Source organism: Labrus mixtus, chromosome 10, assembly GCF_963584025.1.
Source record: "Labrus mixtus chromosome 10, fLabMix1.1, whole genome shotgun sequence".
NCBI lineage: Eukaryota > Metazoa > Chordata > Actinopteri > Labriformes > Labridae > Labrus > Labrus mixtus.
In genome coordinates, this window is record NC_083621.1 from 25,538,524 (window position 1) to 25,563,000 (window position 24,477).

The window sequence follows — 24,477 nt, forward strand, 5'->3', positions numbered from 1 at the left end:
GAAATCAGAAATGAAAACAGACTTTCCAGTGTCCATTACGCACATCTTAGAGAGTAAAGCCGTGGATTTCAGCAGCAAAATAGATAAATATTAATTAAAATACTTCATACAATGTGTGCCTGCGTGTTCAGGGGCAAAATTAAATTAGAGAAGTTAAATCAATCAAATAATTAATCTCTATTTTGTATAGCACCTTTTCATATCAAATGTTATCTCAAAACACTAGCCTACTAAAGAGCTTACTCTGGACCTGACTCTTTGTTATTTACATGAGCTGTTCAGAGTCGGGTCGATTTATAAAAAAGGGCTGAACTCCGCTGTGTTCATAGCAACGTGTCAGTATGCAGGAACACCTGACACAGCTGAGACTGAGATTGGTTTGATTCATGTATAAATATGTATAATCAATCACCTTATCTAACCTTTTGCACAGCTTAACTATCAACATGTAGCAGGACACGCTCCAATACACTGCGCCTCCAGTTTTAGACTGGGACCAATAAGTCTCCCAAGACTTATCTTTCTTGACAGAAAACTCAATTACAATTGGTTAAATCACAATTGCTTTCAAAATCGGACTGAGTCAAGGTGTTGCACAACATTTCACAACATAAACTACAGTTTACATGTGGTTTACATTTTTAAAGCAAAACTGATAAACCAATCATAAACCAGGCAGATCTGACTGACGTTTTCTAAAATATGTGTGGGAGAAAGAGAGTGAGGTGTTAAAATGAATTTGAGGTATCTGCAAATTGGAAGAAGCTTGGCAAACCACACACAAGCAGGATGTTCAGACAAGCAGAAGATGAATGAAAGGACGTTCAGTTTGTCTGTACATGTAGTGTGAAATAACAGTCAAGCCTTCAGTCCATCTGTTCACCAGTCCTTCCCAAATACCTGAAGTGGTGAGTTATCGAGTACAACATACCTCTTCTTTCTTGTTGTTGTTCCCACTTTGTAGCAGGAGCTCTGAAAGATCTCCCCACAATAAAATAACGTGATTTCTTATGACAACAGTTACCAACCAAATGCTGTCAACACCCTGTACTATACTGAGATAATAAGAGCAGAAGGGACCACATTTTAATTTAAGAGAATGCAATGCCAGCTCTGTATACCAGTCTGACCAGTACCTGCCAGCAGCATCACTTCCATCAACATCACGTGGAAACAGGCACCAAACGAACAACAAATCAACCTCAGAAACACAAAGTAACGTGTTGTTTGCACGTTTTTCTCTTTATTCCCCCATATTCTGATGACTCTGCGATTGTCGGCTTCATCACTGATGGTGATGAGAGTTTGTCAGAGCTGAACCAGTCTAGTTCCAGTGGAACTTTCTCAAAATCAACGCTGGAAAAACTGAAGACCTGGTGGTGAACTATTGCAGGCTTTGCTTTGTTTGTTTTGCTGCTCTTAACACTGAACAATATCCTGCTGTGGAATATTACAAGTGCTTTCATTATAAACTAAATTGAGATAATTGTTCAATAGAGGCCTTACTGATTTAAGGAGGTCATCAATTAATAAAGGACAGTTGAATTATAATTTGGCTTTTTAAAGGGTTATTATTTTATTTCAGTTATTAAACTAGCAGTTGTTATTTTCAAATGTGTGTATGTGCATGTATGAAGCATGTCAAATAACAGAGTGAAAAACTGAAATTTTCCTTGGTGATTAAAACATGTAAAAAACTGTAAAACATTTGAACAACCTTGCTGTACACTCTACTGTTTCTGTTTGATGTTTCAAAACCATGACAAAAGAATGAGAGGAAGGAGCTGTTTTGGGTTCTACATCAGGGACTTAACTCACACAGCCTTAACACACAGGTACCCTAAGTGTGTTAAGGCTGTTAGAAAGGTGATTAAAAAAGAGAATGTGGTAATTTATTTCATCTCAACTCATTGCCAGGAACATCTTTCTCACTATATTAATGAGCAAAAGTACCAACATGTTGAGAAGCATTGAAACTCTCACTACAGGGCAAGCTACTGCACTGTTCAACATCATATGCACATTGAAACTCTACTAATTATGTCCCTTAGTACAGGGACATAATTAGGTGTACCAAGTGAGGGTTAGTATGATGAGGAAATACTTAAACTCTTGTGAACATTTAAAAACCAAAAGCCTGCACAGCCATCTTCCTCCATGCATAACATTAGTGCAAGAAACTCTGAAGTATGCTTGCATGAAAACAATTAGAGTATTCACACATCCCACACACCACCGCCAGCCTTACAGGTCTATTTCTGCAGCTGCAATTCAAACACAGAGGTTTCCACAGCATTGTGAATGTGCATAAAGGGGGTGACATAGAACGTCTTCATGAATAAATGTAGGATACACAGATATGCATGTGACCATTTATCCACTATTATTTCTGTTTATATCTGTGTGTGTTTGTGTGTGTGTGTGTGTGTGTGTGTGTGTGCGTGCGTGTGTGTGTGTGTGTGTGTGAGCATACACACACTGTAACTTGCTGATCCAAGCCTTCTGTATCACTGAGTGATGGGAGAATTCCTCAGTGAGACCCCAGAGAGGTGGGGGTGGGGGTGGGGGTGGGGGATGGTTGGTAGGTGAGCCACAAATGTACAGCAGCATTTAGGGAATAGCCTGTGACCAGCCCTGCTCCAACAGCCAATCCCATATGACCAGCGCTCCCATCAGCCGTCCATCAAGAGGTCTTTCTTTCAAGGTCAGCTGATGCTCACTCCCTCCACTCCTTCCCTCTCTAACCGTGACTCTCTCCCTCCCCCCTACCTTCTCTCTCTGGCTAAACAGGCATCAACAAAATTAATCTAATTTTTGCTAACCATGATTCAATAACAGAGAGTGATACGCAAGCCAAACCAACTGGGTGTGTTTTCACAGTGTTTTTCAAAGGGGGGTCCATCCCTCTATGGGACTGGCTGAACGTCCCAGCCACAGATCAATATCCAGCGTGGTACAAACACACTTATGCCCACAAGGTCTGCCTGGGACTTGGGCGTCATGATTGATGACCAGCTAACATTGAAGGTTCAAGTAGCCTCGATTGTCCGGTCATGTCGATTTGCCCTGTACGACATCAGGAAGATCAGACCTTACCTGTCAGAACATGCTACACAGCTCCTGGTACAGGCTCTTGTGATATCACGCATTGACTATTGCAACTCTCTACTGGCAGGTCTTCCTACATGCACTATCAAACCCCTGTAAACTTTTATTTTTTAAAATCTGATTTTTAAATGTGTAAACAACCAGAAACAATGTGTCAGCTAGTAAGCAAACCGAACAGCGTAAACAGAACAAGGGCTACATCAGGTGGAAACTGTTGAGCACCAAAACGCAGGACTACATTTGATCATTCATCTTTTTCAGTAAAAACTGACAGAGTTCAAGGTTTTTAAGACACAAGTAAAAGTGGCTGAAACTGAAGAAAGTATGTGAGCATTGACTGTTTCATCTTAGAATAATCATTTTACTGTTTTGTCTTATTTAGTCTCTTGTTTGTATTGGGTTTATAATGTCTGTATTTGTATAGCATCACTGTTTCTGTATTTCTTTTAGTCTAATACTTCTGTTTTAATCCTAAAAGCCGAGTCAGGGACAGGAGTTGGAAATTAGCCAAAGCTAGAAACTTGTATGCATGACATCTACTTTGTACTAAATATATGGAAGCAATGTTCACTGCATGTGTCCCTGCTAAATCAACGAATAAAATTAAAAAATTAAAAAACTGCAGAACATCCAAAATGCAACACGACTGGTCTTCAACCTGTCCAAAAGAGCACTTACACTCCACTGTTTATCTGCCTTCACTGGCTCCCAGTTACTGCTCACATCAAAATTAAAACTCTGCTGCTCGCTTACAAAACAGCGACAACAACGAGAACAGGACCGTAAGACTCTTCTCCTCTGTCGACCAAAGTCCCTTTGCACCTTTAAGAAAAAGCTAAAGACCCAGCTGTTTCATGAACACCTGCCCACTTTATGATAGTTATGATGAGGATGAAGGATGAAGTCACTGACTTTTTGTTGTTGCTTGATCTGTTTACCCATATGCCAAAAATAATCACAATAATAGTCTTACTTATAAAAGCACCTTTAAAAACACGAGTTTACAAAGTGGTTTGACAACTAAGTGGAGAAAATCAAACAAACAGTAACTCAAAAAGTAACAAGCTCAAATCACAGTCTCAATCTACCCTCCATTCAGTCTTTAAATCAAACCATTGTAGTTCACTCAGATTAGGGATGCACATTGTTTCCATGTAAACCTCTAATGTGCGGTGGATGTAAATAATGTGCCACTCCTTAGGATATGATATTCTTTAATGATTTAAAATCTCAACTATTATGTTTTTAAATACAAAAATAAACCAAATGATGCTTAAATTATAAATGAATATGCTGCAGACTTTAGTTTGATTAAAGTTGCTGGGAAAGGCAAAACAAATGTTTTTGACTTCTGTTTTTTAATTTGGCTTTGATATAGATTAGTTCAATATGTGGCCTTTATGTTATATTTGTATATAACGATGCCTCTCTTTATTTTAAAGGCAGAGGAGTAACTAGAGCTTTGCAAGGTGACAGCTTGCTTGAAAAAGAAGTGGAGACAACAGAGGAAGTGTTAGGATTTTATGCTGTTAGGCTTCTTACCCAAAAGGGGACACCCTTTCTACAGAAGCGCTGCTTATCAACAGGCAGCTGATTGGGGCCAAAAACCAGTAGGGGGCATCTGAGGTCTCATAAACTTAAGCCAAAGCAGTAGCCCAAAATGTGCAATTTTTGCAATGACAGTAGAAAACCTCCCGAAGAGGGCCCCATATGACAGCTCTCACTCTTGTTGCCCTGCTAAGCGTTGCATGCATTACTGCTGTGAAACCAGTTTGTCAAAGAAAGTCAACAAAGAAAGATGAAGAGGAATTATCCGTTCATAGGAGAGAAAACAAGAAACAGGAAAAAGGAGTAAGTGCTGGCTGGCAGACATAATGGTGATGAACGCTGGTTTGAGGGCCTTTCTATGGAGTATGCCCCTGAGGGGAGGGTGGTGAACAGAGAGTGTCCAGGATGTGATGGGTCCTTCATGATGTTTGAGGCTCGGCAGGGTCCGATATATATATATAAATGATCACTCTATGATGAAGTGGATGAAGCCTGAGTGTTGTCATCCATCTGTTACTGCAGGGGGTCCAGAGGCTCATCGGCAGCAGCCGCCATGTTCGAAATCCTGTCTCAACCTAACTTTCAGTCAACCCAAAGACAGACTGAGAGCTGGAGCTGAGGCAGGTTTAAAGCCTCTTGATGAACCTTTACATCACACCCACCTGTCAATCATGTCAGCTACGCGCCTAATAATGGATAACATGTATCGTTTTCAAAAACAGTGTGTGTCAGTGATAACAATAACTAATCAGACCTATTTTGTTTTTTGTACCAGGCTGTAAATATGTTTGTTTATGCCGTAAAAACGTTTTTTTTGCCAGTCATGTGTATGTGACTTCCAGGGTACCTGGAGCCAGCCTCAAGCGGATACTCAAGGAACTGCAGGATTTTGCACTTACACATTGGCTTCATTTTTCAAGACAGGAGGGTGCCGTTTGAATAAAACATGATAAATAGGCCTTCTTATACATATGAGGATGTCATAACATAGTGAAGAGACTTAACTGTTAGAAGAGAAATTGAAACTGCCTGCCTCACATTACTTCAAATTAAAATAGGCTATTTATCGGCTTTAATCTCCTCCAGTTTTTGAATAATCATATTATAAACACATCAGCTTATTATTAAAACATGTTAAATGAGCTTATTGCACTTATAGTCTGCACTATAATATTTAAAGAGGGAGTTTTGAATGAGATGTGTTCCTTAAGAAGACAGCCTTAAACTACAAGTGGAGACTCAATGAGCATTATTTTACTCAAAATGTGATTCCTTCACCTGTCCAACTCCTGTCTTTACTGAAATCATCAATAGCAAGTGTAATTAGGATAGGATGTTCAGTATTCACTAATCACTAAATCGCTTAAACTGGAAGTGACTACCCAACTTTATATTGAAGTATATTGGGTGCATCCCCTGATAGGAGTTTATAAATGAATGAAACCCTAACCGGAAGTGCAACCCAATTTTATTTTGAAACTTTTTGTGTGTATGTCACACAATTGAACAATTATGACGACTTAATGTACTCAGAGGGGTAACGAGGCAGACAGGATAGGATACCCCCCTTTGGAGTCTAGACCCTGGTGGTGGTGGTGATAGAAGAATGTAGGATGTGATGAGGAGTGGGTTTCTGAGGCTGTATCTGAACTCTGCTGAGCTGGAATGAAGGTGACCGGGGCGGAGGAGGAGGGTCGCAGTGATCACACTGAAATGACAAACTGACTGTGGAAGAGAGAGAACAGGTTCTAAAATTTGACCGCAGCAGGATGATTGGTTGGATTATTACTTAAAGGGTAAACGCCCCAAATCAGCTGATCACCAGAGCAGAGAGACGGAGGAAGGGTAGGGAGGGAGTGACTAAGTTGAATGAAGAAATTGAATAAATGTGTGAGAGGATATAACCAGTCTTCCTGTTTGAATTTACGCTGAGTTCCATTTTCCAGCAGTTTGGGAACCCCTGTGTTAGTAGACAGGTATAGCACCTTTAGAAGGCCTGATCAGCAACACGCCTGCACACGTGAGCAGGATGTGTGTCAGCTAGTGTCTGTGGGTCAGCTGACAGAGTAGTGAGAGAGAAACGTGAGAGTACATTCATAAAATGTACAAAGACACCAGGAGGGGAACTGGTGTGTTCATCATGAATTTTGAAAGCTGTACAGTATGTGCCATGCTTTTAGTTGTATTGTGTGTGTGTGTGTGTGTGTGTGTGTGTGTGTGTGTGTGTGTGTGTGTGTGTGTGTGTGTGTGTGTGTTGATGTGCGTGTGTGTGTGTTTGAGAGAGAGAGAGAGAGAGAGAGAGAGAGAGAGAGAGAGAGAGAGAGAACAGGCCTGCGTATGTGCTCATGTATAAAAGAGAAAAGCTCCCTCTGTCTTACTCTCTGATCAGTGTGATTTCTGCAGCGCACAGCAGTCACCATGGAAACCAGGGAGGGAGCAGGAGATACAGAAAGACAGGATGTAAGGCAGAAAGAAAGGGGAAAAACAGATTGTGCAAGAGTTGCAGTGAGAGACATTTAGACTGAACAAGAGAGGGAGGAAAAGGGAAAAAGGCGGAGAGATAAGAATTGGTTCTCAATGATAGCAGCCACAACAGACATTCATGCAGTATAAGCTAGCTCACCTCTGCACAGCAGCAAAGCCAAGCTACAGGCCATTGGTACGTGTGTGTGTGTGTGTTTGGGGGGGACACACTTTTGTATATATGCCGATCACAAGAAAATGATGTTCATCATCATGTATGCAAGAATGATTGTCAATAACACATTTAGCTTCATCCCATTCCTTTTTTATTGCAGTCACACAAAATCAATTGCTCAGAAAAAAAACACAGACACACAATGACTTGCCCTTGTTTGGCATCACTGTTTGGCATTTTTCTATTGGCTACATCGAGATCATTTCTTGTTTAAATAGGTCCTAATGATTCAAACGACCTCAGGCATTCTTAAGACACACACGCATACGCGCACACGCACACACACACACACACACACACACACACACACGCACACACACACACACACACACACACACACACACACACAGAGGTTAACTAGTACTCAGAGACAGAAATGTGTGTGGTTTAGTGATCTTTTTTATGTAGGGATGTATGTAGCCTATGTATGTATGTGTGAATTATGTAGTATGTATATGTCTATGGCATGGGACATGCCCTATTATTTTATAATAGTCTCACACATGTGGGGCGCCGGTAGCCTAGTGGTTAGTGCGCACGCCTCATGTACGGAAGCCATGGTCCTATAAGTAGTTGACCCAAGTTCGAATCTGGCTATTCCCCACTCTCTCTTTCCCTGATTTCTGACTCCATCCACTGTCCTAAAGGCATAAAAAACTCCAAAAATAAACCATAAAAAAACATAGGTGGCATACGTAATAGTGGGGTTTTCAGCCCACCTTTTCTCAAGCTTTCTCACATTTCTCATTATGTTTGGTACTCTGTATCACGCATCTGATGGACATGTTAAAATTGCTGAAACATGGATTATTCACACAAAATAAAACACGTGAGCTCGTTTTTATTTTATCCAGGGGCTTGTGCTTTGGCTAAGAGAAATCCTCCAACAGACAGCTGCTGCTGCAGCTGGATCAGGATCATCTGTCACGTCTCCAATGTCATTGTCCAATCATGACCTTCACTGTCCAATGTGACATTGGGAAAGCTTTTGAAGTAAGCCAATCAAACATTCTCTACATTGTGAGGCAGAGAGACTCAAGACTTGTAAAAGTGAGTTATTTATAGATCTTAATTGTTTTCTTCTGACAGAGCTATGGTTACATATGGTTTATATATAATTTACTGTTAGTGACATTTAACGGCAGGCTTATAACAAGTTAGCTGCCGCTAGCTCTGTCACAGTAAGAAGATAGTCATCACAAGATAACAAAGCTTATAAACAATAATTCAGAAGAATATCTCTGAGTATGTCAGCGTATTTAATTTCAACCAACCATTAAAACGTCCGGAACTAGCGCCTGTAGTAAGGTTTACTGAAGAGTCTACCAATGGGCGTAGAAAAACAACAAGTATTCACTGTCGTTAAATTAAGTAGACATGAATGTATCTGTAAATTAACAACTTAAGTAAGAGCACAACCCGTTGATGACGGCTGACAGCGCTTGTAGTTAACGTTACAACAAGTAATATGCCAGTGTGTGAAACTGTCCAAAGTAAGGATTAGTGAAGTTGATACCGAGTGCATGTGGTGAAATAGAGTAATTTTAATCACTCAGCAACATCACGTTTCAGTTACAGACTAGCTTGTTATCGTACTCAACAGAATGCACTAGTGAAGCAAACCCAGGGGTGGAAGTAGTTCTTTTTCTCTACCACAACCTTCATCACTTCATATTGCTCACCTCTCCTCGGCTTCAAGCATCCTTGAAAAAAACGTTTCAATATTTGAATAGGCTACCTGTATGGAGTAGAAAGTCATTACAAACACTTGACATTGTGTATTTCAGTGGTTCTGAAACTTTTTCTATCATGCCCCCTCTATGAGGAGAAACATTTTTGTGAGCCAAGTTTACCTCGGTTTATGCCATTGAAAAGTCTAATAGGCCCTATTTGCTGTTTTTTTTGTTTTAAGAATCAAATTAAGTACATTGATTTTCATGCATCAATGTGTGCCTTTTCTGCACAACTTTATAAATGTGTTCAAGTCTCTTTGTCCTTTTGTGTCTTTTTCAAATATCTTGTAGTGTTCATCAGCAGACTCATCACACTGAGGAATGCATTAATTTAAATACTTATGACATTATTTCATTTTCTTTGATGCACTTTGTAAAAAGGCAAACAAGAAAAAAATTAAGCTAAGGACTTATATTTCTGCATCTTCCTCAGAGTCAAACCAGTGCAGAGGCAGTGCGTCAAAACGTTAGTCCTTTGCACCAAAATAAATATGCCTTAAGTGATTTGTGTGCTCAAACACTTTCTTTGGATTCTGCCCTGAGAGAAGGAGTCCATTGAATTATAATTTGAACATCTAAGGTCCTTCTCTGAGAGCACCAATCTCTATTTGTGGAGAGTTTCCTTCTACCTTGCTTTCAGAAAGGGAAAATATCCTCTATATATTGACAACAGCGGCACGAGTGAAATTAAAAGGCACTTATGTCCATCTGTAAGTCCAGCTGCATGCACTACTTACAGACACATGTACGTATGTGTGAACACGTTTGTTTCGTGTGTCTTTTCTTGCTCCCCCCACACACACCATCCCACGTCACGACACTTTCTATCCATTCTCTCCTCTCATTTCCATCTTTCTTCCCTCCCCCCTCCCCCCTCTCACCTCTACCCATCTTGTTTTCATCCATCATGCTCCCATGCCTCCCCTTACTCAATTATAATTATCCTTCAACCATCACCCCACCCTTTCTCACCACTCATCTCTTCCCTCAACCTTTGTCCCTTAACATGCTCACACATCATAAACTATGATCTGTAAAGAAGAATAACAGACACAATCTAATTGGGAAGGGGATTAAAACATTGATCAAATTTGTCCTCCAGAAACAGCTAAAGATTCTCCAGGAGAAAGATGGATTAAAATCCCCTGGTGCACCACAGGGATCTTTCCTTGGTCCCATTTTTTATCTGGCCATATATGCTGTCATCTTTCCCTATAAACAGGTAACGCACTCTCCACATTTCTGTTAACCCTTATATCAGAGAACAGATAAGAACCTTTGACTTTGATGATATCAGTGAGGGGTTTGCACAATAAATTTCACACTTTCACACAAAAACGGGATGAGGACTAAACCTTTGAAACATCTTGTTAACAACGCATTATGATTTCTGAAAATCATAGAGGAGTCTTTTCTAACCCTAAACTCAAAAGCCAGAACACCAACATAAGTACTCAAATGGTGTATACACTTATCCACATTTGGCTGTAAACTAAAGAAATGATTCAAGGTCCTGTGGACTCAGAAAGTAGCAAAATATCACTGAATTGATGTCAAACTGAGCAAGACGCAGACAAGACATCCATACAGGTTGACATCATATCCTCAAGGTTGTTCAGCAGTGACTATTGGGAGTACAGAGTTATCTTATTAATTATACATTTTTCTGAGTTATTATTATTTTTGTAACAACAAAAAACGAAAACGAAACGACATTAACATAAGAGCTCTAAATGAGGTAGTTTAACTTTATAAGCACTGCATAACATCCAACTTTTGTATTACAAAAAATGTATTGTGTCACTAATATGTTTGGTGTTGCCTGATACCAACTCAAATGAAGAATGTTTCACTGGAAGGGTAATATTTCAAACAATATATATATGCACAATCATATGGAATAGATTAAAAAAAAAACTGTGATGGGGTGGATGTGTTTCTCAATGCCGTTCAAATTTTAAAAATCTAATACCAACAGGGACAGTTCGGGATTTTTCTCTGTATAGGTGGTCGCCAGCAAACGATGTGGGCTTCATAGATAATTGGAAGTCTTTAGGGGGAAAACCAGGTCTGTTAGGTAGAGACAGCATCCCACTTTGGATGGTGCCGCTATTATCTAGGAACATTGCAGAGTTTATTAATCCAAAACCATGACAACGCAGAGTTCAGACCAGGAGGCAGAGCTGCAGTCTTACACGCTCCTTGACTCTGGTTTTGGCCTCAACTAAATGTTGCTTAGTGCTGTGCTCATGATGGATAAATGTTGGGTCTTTGTAACATAATACTGTATAACAAAGAGTAGGGAGTCTCTTACCTGCATTTGTCATTAATTGGCGCTATACAAATAAAGATTGATTGATTGATATATATGCCAGCTTTGCGTCTCTCAAGGGTAACAGCACAAGTTGTTTTTTCAACCGTGTATTTTTATAATGTATATAATTATATAATATAACGATATAACGAGACTGTTCACTGGATGGACATAGAAAATAGGGAGCAATGCTTCAGATGCTAACCTGAGTGGAATACTTTGTACCCTGTAAGTTCATTTCAGTTTCACACACTTGTATTTCTCTTTCTTCTTACTGAGGCATAATTTACTTTTTAATAGTTTCCTGTTGGTCTGCCTGTTGATAACCAGAGACCAGAGGCGCTGCTTGTCAACAGGAAAGGCAGGCAACTGCTGACAAACGTTGAATCACAGCAGCCCTAAATGTGCAAATTTTGCAATGACAGTAGGAAACCTCCCTAATGGGGCCCCATCTAACAACATTATCTCTGGTTGCCCTGCTGAACGCTGGTGAGAGGGCCCCCTAATTAACTTTTGCCTAGGGCACCGACAGACTCTAGAATCGCCATTATTAATATTATAAATGACTCCAAAACTCACAGCATGAAATGCACACTTACTGCTAACAAGACTGTTTGACAATCCTTTTATTGTCCATAGTAGTTTACAGTGAGAGGAAAAGACCCCACATTTCACACTTGTTTCTTTTTGATAATACAATAAATCTGTGAAATAAAAATAAGGGTGATGTGATTAAGGCGGCAAAATGTATTTTCACAAATGTAGTCCAGAGATTAAAATGTTCAAATGTGCTCAAAGAAGTGAAGACAGCCGTGACTGCTCCAAATAATAAGCATGTTTCAATGTGCAGCTACTTCAAAATGTAAAATTAATTAAATTAGCTTCTTTTTTTGGTATTACTGCATGAAAGGTAGGACGATAGGGTGAACAAGAGAATGGATGATGCACGTACACAGCCCTTACCTTTACAGAAAGATTATAACAACAGATAATGTTTTGATGACTCCTGGTGGATACTAATGATTAACAAAGTCAAACTGATAAAACACATGAAGGCAACACATGGTAGATCTATCAGATGCCTTTAAATCACCAGGATCCTTACACTCAACTGTAATCTTTCCAGGGAAAACGCATTGGCGAACAAATACATAAACGTGTACAGTATGATGAACACTAAACAAGCTGAAAAAAAACTTGAATAAACTTTAACACTTAACACTTTAACACAAAAAATAATTTTCTGTAGCAATAAATGGACTTGCAGCTGACAGCAAGAGAAAAGAAGAAATACTTTCATCAGTGCTTGGGTTGCTATGGTGGCTACAGTCTGTGTGTGCTCAGCAATAAGTTTAGATCAGCCACTCAACACAACCAGCCATACCAATTTTATAGCAGAAAATAACATAGAGTACAATGTATTGAAAAACAGGGACACAGTGTCTTGTGGTAAGCATGTTATCTCTTCACCCACAGCAGAATTTATGCAGAATAAACAATCTCACAAGATTTTTCAATTATGTGATTTATCATTAATGAAACATGTTCTCTGGTCAAACACAGCTGCGACTAACTTACTATCAACCCGTGGTAATGTTTAATGGACATAAACTTTCCGGTTGAGAGACGACATACTCTACAAACTGAGCCACAGTCGACCCTTCATGGTTTTTCTTTGTTCCCATCCTTTTTCATGCATCATACATTTTCCTTATTTGGCTTCAGATGACAGTAATACAATATAACTAGTATGGGTCAGGGTTTCTAGAATTATGACTTGAATTAGGGGTCAGTATAAAGTCTTGTGTTGATGCTCTTTTTGGTGCAGAGCCATTTCTTAAAAATATGTTCCTGTGCCTATCAACCAAATGTTTGTTTTATTATTTCTGTAAAATGTATTGAAAATATGAAAATTAGATTCCAACAACAGGTTTTTTCTCTTGCGGAAGACTAAGGGCTACACAAAACAACATGGCATGCAGTGCAGGTGTCTTTACGATTTTCGACCACACACAGTTGTTATTTTCAGGCCCAGCACCCACGTTGTGTAAATTACAAGAAAATATGCATCGACGTTAGTGCCTGTGGGTGTGTTGGTCTTAAAATGAGGTGTAGTCAGACACACAGGTGGCACGTTCCTTTCTTTAGGACGCAGCCATCGACTTAGCCTTAGATCACCCAAAAACTAGCCTAAAGTCTAAATGCTATTTAGAGGGCAAGTTACAAAGATTGGCTTGATGAACTCAAAGACACACGAGTTCATAAAGAATGTCAACTCAACTCTGTAACACACACAGCAGCTCCCCCACTGCTCAATGATTTATATTTTTGCATATGCTAATACAATCAAATTTAGATTTTAATTTGACAGAGGGGGGGCGGGAGACGGCAAACTTTTGTTTCCCTTATCACTTGTCATCTTTGTATTCATTTTGGAATTAGGTCGATCTAGTGATGTCAGAATATGGGGAAACATTCAGCACCACCTTCACGTCAGGGATAATCTGCGTGAGCCACACACAGCCAAAAACAAAACTTCACTAGTGGAACTGGACCTTCACAGTGATAGGTCCAGTTGAGATTGAAGAATAGACACTGGTCCATTAGGATTTCTCTGAAGAGTTGCTCTATATGGTAAGAAATGCCAGATAGGGGTCTGTTTATTTTTTAGAAGATTTTTCACAGTCTGAACTGCTCGTCCTGCTTCCCCTTTGCTCTGTGGAAACCTTGGACTGCTTGTTAAATTGTCCAGAAAACTGTACTCCTTTATCTGACATCAGGATCTCTTGAATGCCCGGTCAGGCAAAAACAGAAAATGACATCTGTGGATTTGGTGTCAGGCAGGTGTTTGATCTTGCCAAACTTGGAAAATAATCTACAAGTAGGAAGGTTTTTCAGGTCTGCCCCCAACTTTTGCCATGGTCAGACTGTAACAGTGGTCTTTGAGATTCTGTTGCGCTTCTATGCAGGTTCCACATTTAAGCTCCATTTCCATTTGTTGTTTATGACCAGGCCACCACAATGACTGACAGACATGCTCCTTAGACTTCACCACATCTTGATTTCCTTCTTGCAGGTTATCGAGGACTTCATTACGCATTGCAGTGGAGATAACAAGCCGTGGATCTTTCAGTAGTAGTCCATCTTTTACTCAATGAAGCTTGTTCTGATCATTCGCATTTAAGCATTGGCCACCCTCTTGTAGTTCAGCCCACTACAAGATGATCCTCTTGTAGTGGGCTGAGCTACTAGAAGCATCTGCTGAGCTCCTCCCCAGACCCTGTGGTAATGACGGATGAGGTCTCGGGCATTGAACTCTTTCTCAACCTTGATAGAGAGAGAAGGATGATAGCCATAGACACACTAAAGGAGGAAATACCAGAAGATGAGCCAGGGATTGTACTATGAGCATTCTCAACTGATATGAGATACTTCTCCAAGATGCAGGGTTCAGAGCAGTAAGGCCACAAAGTCCTACATCCAGTGTCCTGATTAAGGTGTTCGGTTTGTCAATTAGTCAGACTGACTGTTGCCTCCAAGAGCAAACAAAAGCCCTTCCAACATCCATAACTCTTAAAGTGACCATTGAGGGTACAGAAATCTGAACACAGAAATCACAACATTTCCTGATTTGAAAATTAAAAAATAAATACTATGTAAAATAAATAATAAGATATGTGCCTTTAGGAGCAATGTTTCACATATATGATTAACGTGTGGGAGGTCATCATGCACCTCTTAAAGGTACATGATGATCACTCTGAGTTGATGTAGTGAGCCGTCACTGTGAGTGGCACAGGAGCTCTATCCATCTGTTTTGAGTGCAACAACAGGTGCAGTGGACATTGTAAGAAGGTTTAAGCACAAAAAATACTTGAAGCCACGGTCCTCTACAACTGCAAATGTGCACAAAAAGTTGATAAGGGAGCGCCAGATAGCCTAGCGGCTTTGACGAGCGCCCCATGTATGCAGGCTATAGTCCTCGTCTCAGCGACCACGAGTTAGAAACCGACCTCGGCTCCTTCCTGCAGGTCATGCACCGACCCTCTCCTCCCAACATGTCCTGTCTCAGTCCAGTTCTCCTATCCAATAAATGCAAAATGTCCCAAGAATATATATTTTTAAAATAAATCATTAGCTTCGGTAATGTCTTGGACCCTCTCTGCTTTTACACCAGAAGGCTTTTTAAAAACAGTGCAGATAAGTTGTTTTCTGTTGCCTAGCTCCGGTGATTGGCATAATATTCGTGTTTGTGGTGTTTCCAATGACATACTGCACTGTGAGCCTGTAATTTACCCACAACACTGATTTAAAGAAGCAGGGTCTTCTAGCTCCGCCATGTCTTCTTGCTACAATTCTACATCATCATTACCATCATCATCAGCATCAATAATATCAAAACCCTCGTCATCATCATCATCGTAGGTTTTCATGGAAGAGCTGGGTCTTTAGCTTTTTCTTAAAGGTGCAAAGGGACTCTGAAGAGCCAATGGAGTTTGGCAGTTCGTTCCACCACCAGGGGGCGACAGAGCATAGTTAACGTCTTAGGTTCCTATAGTGAAGGTTGGATCAGACACCTTTCATTGGCAGAGCGTAGTGGGCGGGAGGGAGTGTAGACCTGGATTGTAGAGTTTAGGTAAGGAGGAACCGTTTTTGTTGATGTTTTTTAAGCGAGCAGCAGAGATTAAAATAGCTATATCACTCTTCTTCTCCTTGTTTTTTGTTGCGTTTGCTTTTCTTATCATATTTTTTGTATTCATAGTGGGTTGCAAACAGTTACCAGAAATACGCCAACTATATTGGGTAGTGCATACTATCATGTGAGATTGCCTTTTTTTCTATACTTGGAAGTCTTCGTCTAAAACTGCATGAAACCAACTGTGACTTCCATACCATGACGGACTCACACACACAAACACAGGCAGGCATCAGAGGGGAGAAATCCTCAGCCTTCTGTAATTCAGTGTGCATAATTTATAGCAGCCCCAGATCTTCCTGCAAATGACAGCACTATGGGGCATCTGCTGCATCTCTGCTACTGCAACAACTAACTGGCATAGCTTTGTCTTGTTTCCAGGGCTGTGTTTTAAGGATTTGTGTGTAAGTGTGTATTGTGTGTGTTGGTTTGTGTGTTTGTCGAGGTACAATGCTCTGTCAATGCATGGACAGTAATTGAAACAGAAGAGAAAGAGAGACACAGAGACTGTCTGAAGTAGACACAGATAATGCAACAAAGAGGAAAAAGAAAGAGGCAGACAAAAGACCTCTTGCAACGCAGACACACACACACACACACACACACACACACACACACACGCCGTCATATCTATTTACTGATACAGTCAGGGTATCTCCCTGGATGTGCATATAGTATGTATGTTTGTTAGTTTGAGCACCACATTCACTCTGTTATAAAGTGTGATGCCTGTTGACAATTCACTAAGTACTGTTCCGAGCACAAACAGCAGTGTGAGCATGTGTTCACATGCACTGAGGAGCCTGAAATTCACGACTCAGCTTCTTTCACAGCACCATATACTCTTCTCTCCCATATCCTCCTGACCTAAAGGTGTTGGCACCAAAAAAAAGCCATAATGAAATCTTAAATTCCCCAGGACTGGTTTCACAGTTTCTTGAAGGCTGTGGCTATGGATATATTTCCTTTTGCAAGGATTGTTTTAAACATGCTGCCTCAGATCAGTTTAAAAGCTTAATATATGAAAGCTAATGTGCTTATGTACTTTGCTTTGAAGGATGAGATCTGAAGCCACACCAGTCTCATGTTTGCTTGTGACAGTAAGAACTGAGCTAAAATCATGATGTGGTTAGCCTAGTTACAAATAAAGCTTGAAAAAAAGGAATAGATAGTTACTCTGACTTATTGACTGAAACTGTGGTGCCTGTGTCATCTGTAGATCAACAAGAAGTATTTCTGGATGTTTTAACAGTTACCCTAAATTAGCATAGTATCTCCAACCATGGCAAATTAACATTTTTTTGTGAGTGTTTTGTTGTTGTTGTTTTTTCTTTCTTGACTCGTGCTGTCAAACGTCCTGTCTACTTTTGTCTCTGCATTGTACATTTCTGTATTCTAGGACCCCCTCGAAAACGAGATGACACATCTCAAGGGGTTATTCCCAATAAAGAATTTCATGAGTGTGCAGAGAGAAGTTGCTGGTTTTGGTCTCTATACGAGCACAAGTTACCAAACTTGACTACAGGACTTAAAAGACAAATAGCATTGTTGCAACAACACTAATAACTGTTCTCTGTAGACCTTTTCATTTATGAGTTAGATAAAGGAGATAACGTCTGTCGTTCTATGAGCTAAAGGGAAGATTGTCAGCATATTCTTGAACTTAGAACCGAGGGGGGGATTTGAGGTATGCAACACTAGCTACAGCATCAGTGACAGGAGAATGTTTGGGCTTCAGATAAAGCTTAGGAAGAAACTGGCAATGCATCTTAAAAGGCATGCCAACAGCATTGATCAGAGAAGACCTACATTATGCCAGAGACTGTCTGGGATGTAAGTCAGGATTTGTTTTTTACGTTTTAAAACAGGGGGTGTTAGCAGTTCAAACACCATTTTTTTTTACTGACTAAAGCAGGTGATGGTAGTGAAGGGGAAGCTGTTCAGGCCTGTTCAATTCTTTGGGGACATGTAAGGTGTTTTGTCAGTCTTGTAGCCTTGGTCCTAAATATAGTTTGTGAGCAATTCTTCATTACATTTATTTTTATCTGATCTGCAAAGTGTACTCATCACATCAGTAGTCTGTGCTTTTTGGAGAAATCATGTGAGAAAAACCAACAAGTGTAGTTTAAACAGATATTAGTAAAGAATGTATTTATGGTTTGTATTATAATAAAAACATTTATCTGGAGCTCAGCGTAAGTTCAAGCAGGAAGACTGGTTATATTCACTCACATTCAGTTTTCTTCATGATGATGATCAGCTGACTATGGGCGTTTACTCTTTTAGTAATAATCCAACCTGACTCAGATACAGCCTCAGAAACCCACTCCTCATCACATCCTGCATTCTTCTATCACCATCACCACCAGGGACTAGACTCCATAGGGGGGTATCCTATCCTGCTGTTGGCCTCGAGTTCCCTCTGAGTGCATGAAGTCATCATGACGGAGTCTAAAGACATTGCACATTTGTATTTTCCTGATGTGTTAAATAAATAATCGTTAACTCTTACTTAAGTCTCTCTTGACTGAAATATCCTGTGCTGATAGTCAATAAACAATATAGCTTTACAAAGAATACCATTTTAAACACTTTGTCGGTGGATAAAAAGGGCTATAAACACAATAAATGCTAACTGTAATGTGCTATTCATTTCTGTTTGTCACTCTAGTATGTTCGTTTGCTAAGCTGCGTCCTTCGTACACCTACAAAAACTGAAGAAAATTCTTGAACAGAAATATGAAGAGATATGTAAAAAGGTGAGTGTTTGAAAACTTTCCCTTAGGTTCAGCTTTGTACAGACTTCAGATTGTGGATGGGTTAGGCTGAGGGTGTGTTGTCTGCTGGCAAGCATCCTACCACAGCCTTTATAAGTGGCACTTACTTACGTCTGAAATGTGCCCCCTCTAATGAACATCTCCAGCCGGCCCGTAGCAAGCTGGAGATGTTCATTAGAGCTCCGCTGTAGATTTAGTACTCTGACATTACTGTATCCACCCAACAGTAAGGGACAGTGCAGTCAGTTTGCTACGATGACTTTGAGTTCTCGCCAAACTCAATCGGAGGCAATTTACAAAGTGGGAATTTATTTTGAAATACATCACCGAAAGTTTGAGATTGAAGATAGCACATTCAACTGCAATTGTGCTGCAAAAATATTTTAATTCAGTATTATAACTAGGGCTGTCAAACAATAAATCATTTTAATTGCGATTTTTCATTAAATTTCAATAGTTATTCGGCTTTTATTGTTTTTTTAATCGCGTGTTTGAAATTTCATTATTTTGCATTTAAAAATAAAAAAATCTTTTAAGGCTTTTATTTTGCATTGCTGTACTGTCTTCAGCTCAGAGTACATCCTGTTTGAATTTAACACTGCTTTTATTTTTAAATAAAATAAGGGTCATCTGGTAGATCGAAGCTTATAGTAAATGGCATTAACTTAACCACAGAAAAAAGAACTCATTACGGATCACAAACTAAAGTAAAACAGCTCAAAGGAACAGTAACAACCTGAAATGTTTGATGTCAGGAGGTGGATATTACTATTAGAGTTTTTTTATTGTGAAACGAGACATTCAAAGATGCAGCATTCTTTTCAATCACTGTAACTACAGGAAGATGCTGCGGAGGCTTATCTACGTTGAGCTTAAAGGGACAAAATATAGCATGTGATTTATTGGAAAAAAATGATTTATTTCAGTCTTTAATTAACTAACTCAACTAGTTAATGCTGACAGCACTAATTATAACACTTAAGTGTGATGTGTGTCTCGGGTAGAGTCGGACGCCTCTCAGCCGAAAGGTTGGACATTTGGATCTCTAGGTCGTGCGGCCACATGTCTAAGTTTTTATGTGCAAGAAACTGAACCCCAAATCACTCCCACTGCTACACCAGTGACATGTTAAAGCAAGTGAATGGAATAGTACTGGGGCCGCCATCGGAGTGTGAATGTGACGTGTAGTGTAAAAACAGCGTTGAGTCAGAAGACTAGTTATCCCTGCCTCTGGGAACTTCTGCAACGTAAACACAGTCATTTCTTGGTCATTGTAGCTCCAGCTGTCAGTAGTATGAGCCCCAAAAAAACAAACTAACCTTGTGATATACTAACACTTAAACGCACAGTATGTAAAATACGCCGCCAGGGGGCTCTCAATCAAAACAATAACAAAAGATGACGTCCAGGCTAGCGGGGAGTCCTGGGAGTTCTCTCTGCTACTGCTAATGTTTTATCTACAATGGATTTTTAGCTACACTTTTATGCAGATTTCTATTTATAGAGACGTATAGATAATTATTAGAAAACCATCGACGGGAAAACCATCCCCTCTTTACTGGAAAAGAGTTGTAAGAAAAGTGATTAGAATATATATATGTATTAAGCATATCCTTACTATTACTACTTTTGGCCATACATTTGAAATTCCCATAGTAATTTAGGTAGGTGAATCAAGTCAATGCTCAAAATAAAGGATAAATAAAAATTAAACAGATGTTATGATAATGACAAATATCAATGTTCTTACAGCAGTGGAAATGTAGAGGAAACTTTAATTGTATCAAAACAGACTCTGCAGTGTCTAATTATGTTGAGTTTCCCTTCATTGTGTGTGTGCGTGTGTGTGTGTGTGTGTGTGTGTGTGTGTGTGTGTGTGTGTGTGTGTGTGTGTGTGTGTGTGTGTGTGCTTGTACATGTGTGCCTGTGCACTGGGTGGCTGAGCTCACTGAGTATCTTCTCTCCTGAACTTAATCTTGCTTTGAAAGTGTGTTTCAGACAGGTGCTGTAATGCCACAGCACTGTCATAAATAAATGACTTGATAATTTTAGCATGATGTTGCTGAGGTAAAAATAGAAATGCATTGCCAGCAATACCATGCAAAGCTGGTTCATCCAGCCGGTGGTGAGAAAAGGGTTCAACTTTTATCCTTTAAGCCCCATCAATGATAAATTAAGGGAGGAAATGTGAACATGAAAATAGTAAACGTGCACAACTCCCATCTTGATCTGCTGCCCTGTGTATTTACCTCGGGTCATGTTAAGATAGAGTATTTAAGCTTTTCTGGTGACAATGAGTTAAGTCAAGATCTCACACACCTTTTCAGCTGCTGCACAACAGTTTCAGCTAACTCTTACAAACATGAGTTTTAAAAACAAGACCAAGTGCTCCAGGAGATTGTGTTGTTACACGGGGAAACAGTTCAATTTCAGATATCCATGGTGGAAACTTGCAACAGGTTGAGAGATTATTATTGTTACCACTGCTCGCCATCAGGATGTTATACTGGCTGTAGAAAATTATACAAAGTTCAGAAAGGAGGTTACCTCAATAAAAGGCTGCTGTTCCTGCCTTCTCATGCTGTGGCCCCTTTCTTCTCGGAGCTGCCTGGCTTTCACTTGTGTGTTGCACAAGCTGACTACTTCATGCAGATCTTACTTAAGTTGCAACATCTCCATTAACTACCAGTTCTTGTCTAATCGTCGTCAGAAGCCAGCTGTTTGAGGCATAACCTCAGGTTTATCTAAAATATTAAAACTGTCTCTGCCTCTCCATCACTTGCACTCACACACTAACATACACACATCCATTCTCTGCAAGGCTTCTTATTGCATTATGGGTGACCGGGTTATGGAGGAGGAAGTTTCAGGAAGCGCATGCATGTTTTTTAAGTATGCTGAAACATTGTATAGACCACACACGCGCAACCAGGGAACGGTGACCGTCTCCTTACATCACCATGGCAGTTTCAGTGTCCCTGGTGAGTGTGAGAGTATGGCAGGTAAAACGAAAAAAAAAGCCTTAAACTTACCGCAGTCCTCGCACAGCACTCTCTCTACATCCTTCTTCAGCTCCGGCTCACTGGCGTCAACAGGGGCGTAAGATGCTTTAAATACCAAGGGCTCAGCAGTCGGGTCCATGAAAAAGATATATCTATGGTCCTTCTCCACCGTGGTGCAGGGGGCCTCGGAGCCGAAGTCCCCGACGGTCACGAGCTGCTCCCTCTCAAGGCCGCCGCTGTTGACGGGCCACACGTCCAGCACTTTGACATTCACACTGTAGGGCTCCCGGGAGGAGACGTTCTCCGTGGAGGAGCGCACCTCGCCCTCGATGACCACGGCTGATCGGTACGCCTGGTCCTGGAGGGAGTTGAGACTCGGGGCGTAACAGGCGAAGGAGACCCCGATGACCAGCATGGAGAAATGCACTGGATCAAGCCTCATGCCGTCAGCCTGTGCTGTGCTGCAGTGCTGCTGGGCGGCGGAGCGAGCTGGAAGAGAGAGACGGCGGCGAACGGGCTCCGGCAGAGCAGGCAGGGCAGGGCGGCAGACCTTGTGGAAGTGTCCATGCCATCTGTGTCTGCCGCTGCTTTCCCCATACGGCTGCTGGCCTCGGATGGAGGGACACACCAGCCTAAGAACCGGAAACGGCCCGCTTCTGCATGCTTAAAAATGTGTTTGCTGCATTCTCCATTCTCCTCAACCAACCACCCCCCTCTTATCTCCTCTTTTCCTGAAAGGCAAAAAAAGGACTCGTAAATTAGCCTCTCCTCGAACCTAGCTCTAAACGGCTATCTCTCTCTCCCACTCTCTCTGCCTTGCTTCCCTCACTCTCTCTCTCTCTCTCTCTCTCTCTCTCTCTCTCTCCAGCTAATAGGCTAGCATCGCATGGGTGGGCGCATTGCCTCTGTTGAAGGGAAAAAAAGCAGTTTGCGCGAACAGAAGAAATCACAAGAAACAATACGCACTCCACTCACACGCAAGGTCGGGTCCTTTGTCCACTCATCTCGGTCGTCAAAAGAGTCCCACAACTGCAAATCTGTTAGTCGAGGATCGGATTTAGAAAAAGGCGAACAGAAAACGGAGGGGGGGACAGACAGGATAAGATAGCAGCGGTTGTCCGGTGAGGCGATGCAACAGTAGCGCGCACCCTCCAGCCGCGTCCCCTGCGCCCCTCATCAAACGCGAGCGGCTTACGTGAGCAAACATCACCTGCCCGGTCATTGGCGTCGGCTCGCCACGTCCTGCGCAAACACCCTAATGACCCGGCACCCCTCCGGCACACCGCCACAGACCCAACCCGCATGTGACCATTTCAGTTGACAGTGTAAAACCTCTGCGGGGTGGCTGCAAGAGATCCAACACAGGCAGAGTACAGACACCCAGCGTTGAGTGCGCCTGTAGCCAAGCCCTGCACAGCACCCACTGAGGATCTCCAGTGCAAGAGGTGCAAGGGGGGCTATAGGCGACCACACACACTGCGGATAGTTGTTGCGATGACTAACGCTGCGAATTTCTTTCCGCGGATTCGTTACTACGGCGCGGCGAATCGGAAGTTTCAACACTTCAGCCTTCCTGAAATCCTGAAATTACCCACATTTTAATTCATGACAGTTCAGTATTGCTTTTGGACACCATAACAGCCCATGTGTATTATAGGCTACTGAGAAGAAATACCCAAATATGTTGCCAATCCTGTTCAACTATACAGCTTATAAAATCACTTTTCACTCAATAAAATCTCCACATTAATTCGACTTTCTCCACAATATGCTCGTGCTTTTTTTTTCTAATGGCCACAAAAATCCCCTCCTCCCGCAGCAAACTGGCCTCTATATCCATCTGTGTATCCATCAATCAAGCCATTCACAAGATTTGCTTTTCTCTCCCTGTCAGGAGTTGTGCGTCCTTCACTAGAGGTCAGAAAGCCTTCCATTGGTCGTGCTGAGAAAGGGATAAAATAGAATGTCATAGGGGACAAGTGGACCGCTTTTTTTTTTTTTGTTACAATAAACGATTTAGATGACAAAGAAAAATGCACGAGGTACTATTTCATCACAGTATGCACCTACATCATGGCCTTACTCACATTTTACCAGCAGTAGGGTCATACAGGGACCAGTCCATGGTGCTGAAAGGCTTGACAGGTTTACTGCTATGTCCCAACAGGCCAATCACATGAATCCTCATCTAGAGCGAAGGCCAGAGTCAGATTTCTGCAATAAAGGTTTGTCTCCTCTCTGCATGTATGTACCCTTCCTCACTTTAATATACTGACATAAGTTCCACAGAGTTATCTTCTTCTACTTGTTAGTGTTTCATACAATTTCACTCCTGTGTTTGCCCCTGGTGCTCATTGATTACCAACATGCAGGTTTATATTTTCTCTTAGTCAAATGTTCATGGTCCTACATTACTGGGATTGTTTCATCAAATCACTTTAGGAAGGCAATCCAGCCCAATTTAGACCATTGTCTCATCTTTATTCAGGCAACCTCCCATCTATTCATCAGAGCCCTTATTCAAAGACCTTGGACACGAATTAAGAGTTCCCAAAGCCTTAAAAAGCAAATGATGAGTTGTCAAAGCACAGGAGTCCTGCT

The 24,477-nt window shown here is 41.0% G+C and overlaps 1 protein-coding gene across 2 annotated transcripts in view; it reads right to left on the bottom strand.

Annotated features, from left to right (window-relative positions):
* LOC132982373 (pro-neuregulin-2, membrane-bound isoform-like) overlaps nucleotides 1–22,960 on the bottom strand; it is a 49,102-nt gene extending 26,142 nt beyond the window's left edge. Inside the window, exon 1 of one of the 2 annotated variants that reach the window (XM_061048834.1) lies at nucleotides 21,907–22,960. In XM_061048834.1, the coding sequence (XP_060904817.1) occupies nucleotides 21,907–22,318 (412 nt within the window). In that variant the 5' untranslated portion in view covers nucleotides 22,319–22,960. The remainder of the gene's footprint in view (nucleotides 1–21,906) is intronic. The other variant, XM_061048835.1, reaches the window with a different exon arrangement.
* Nucleotides 22,961–24,477: the final 1,517 nt, after the last annotated feature.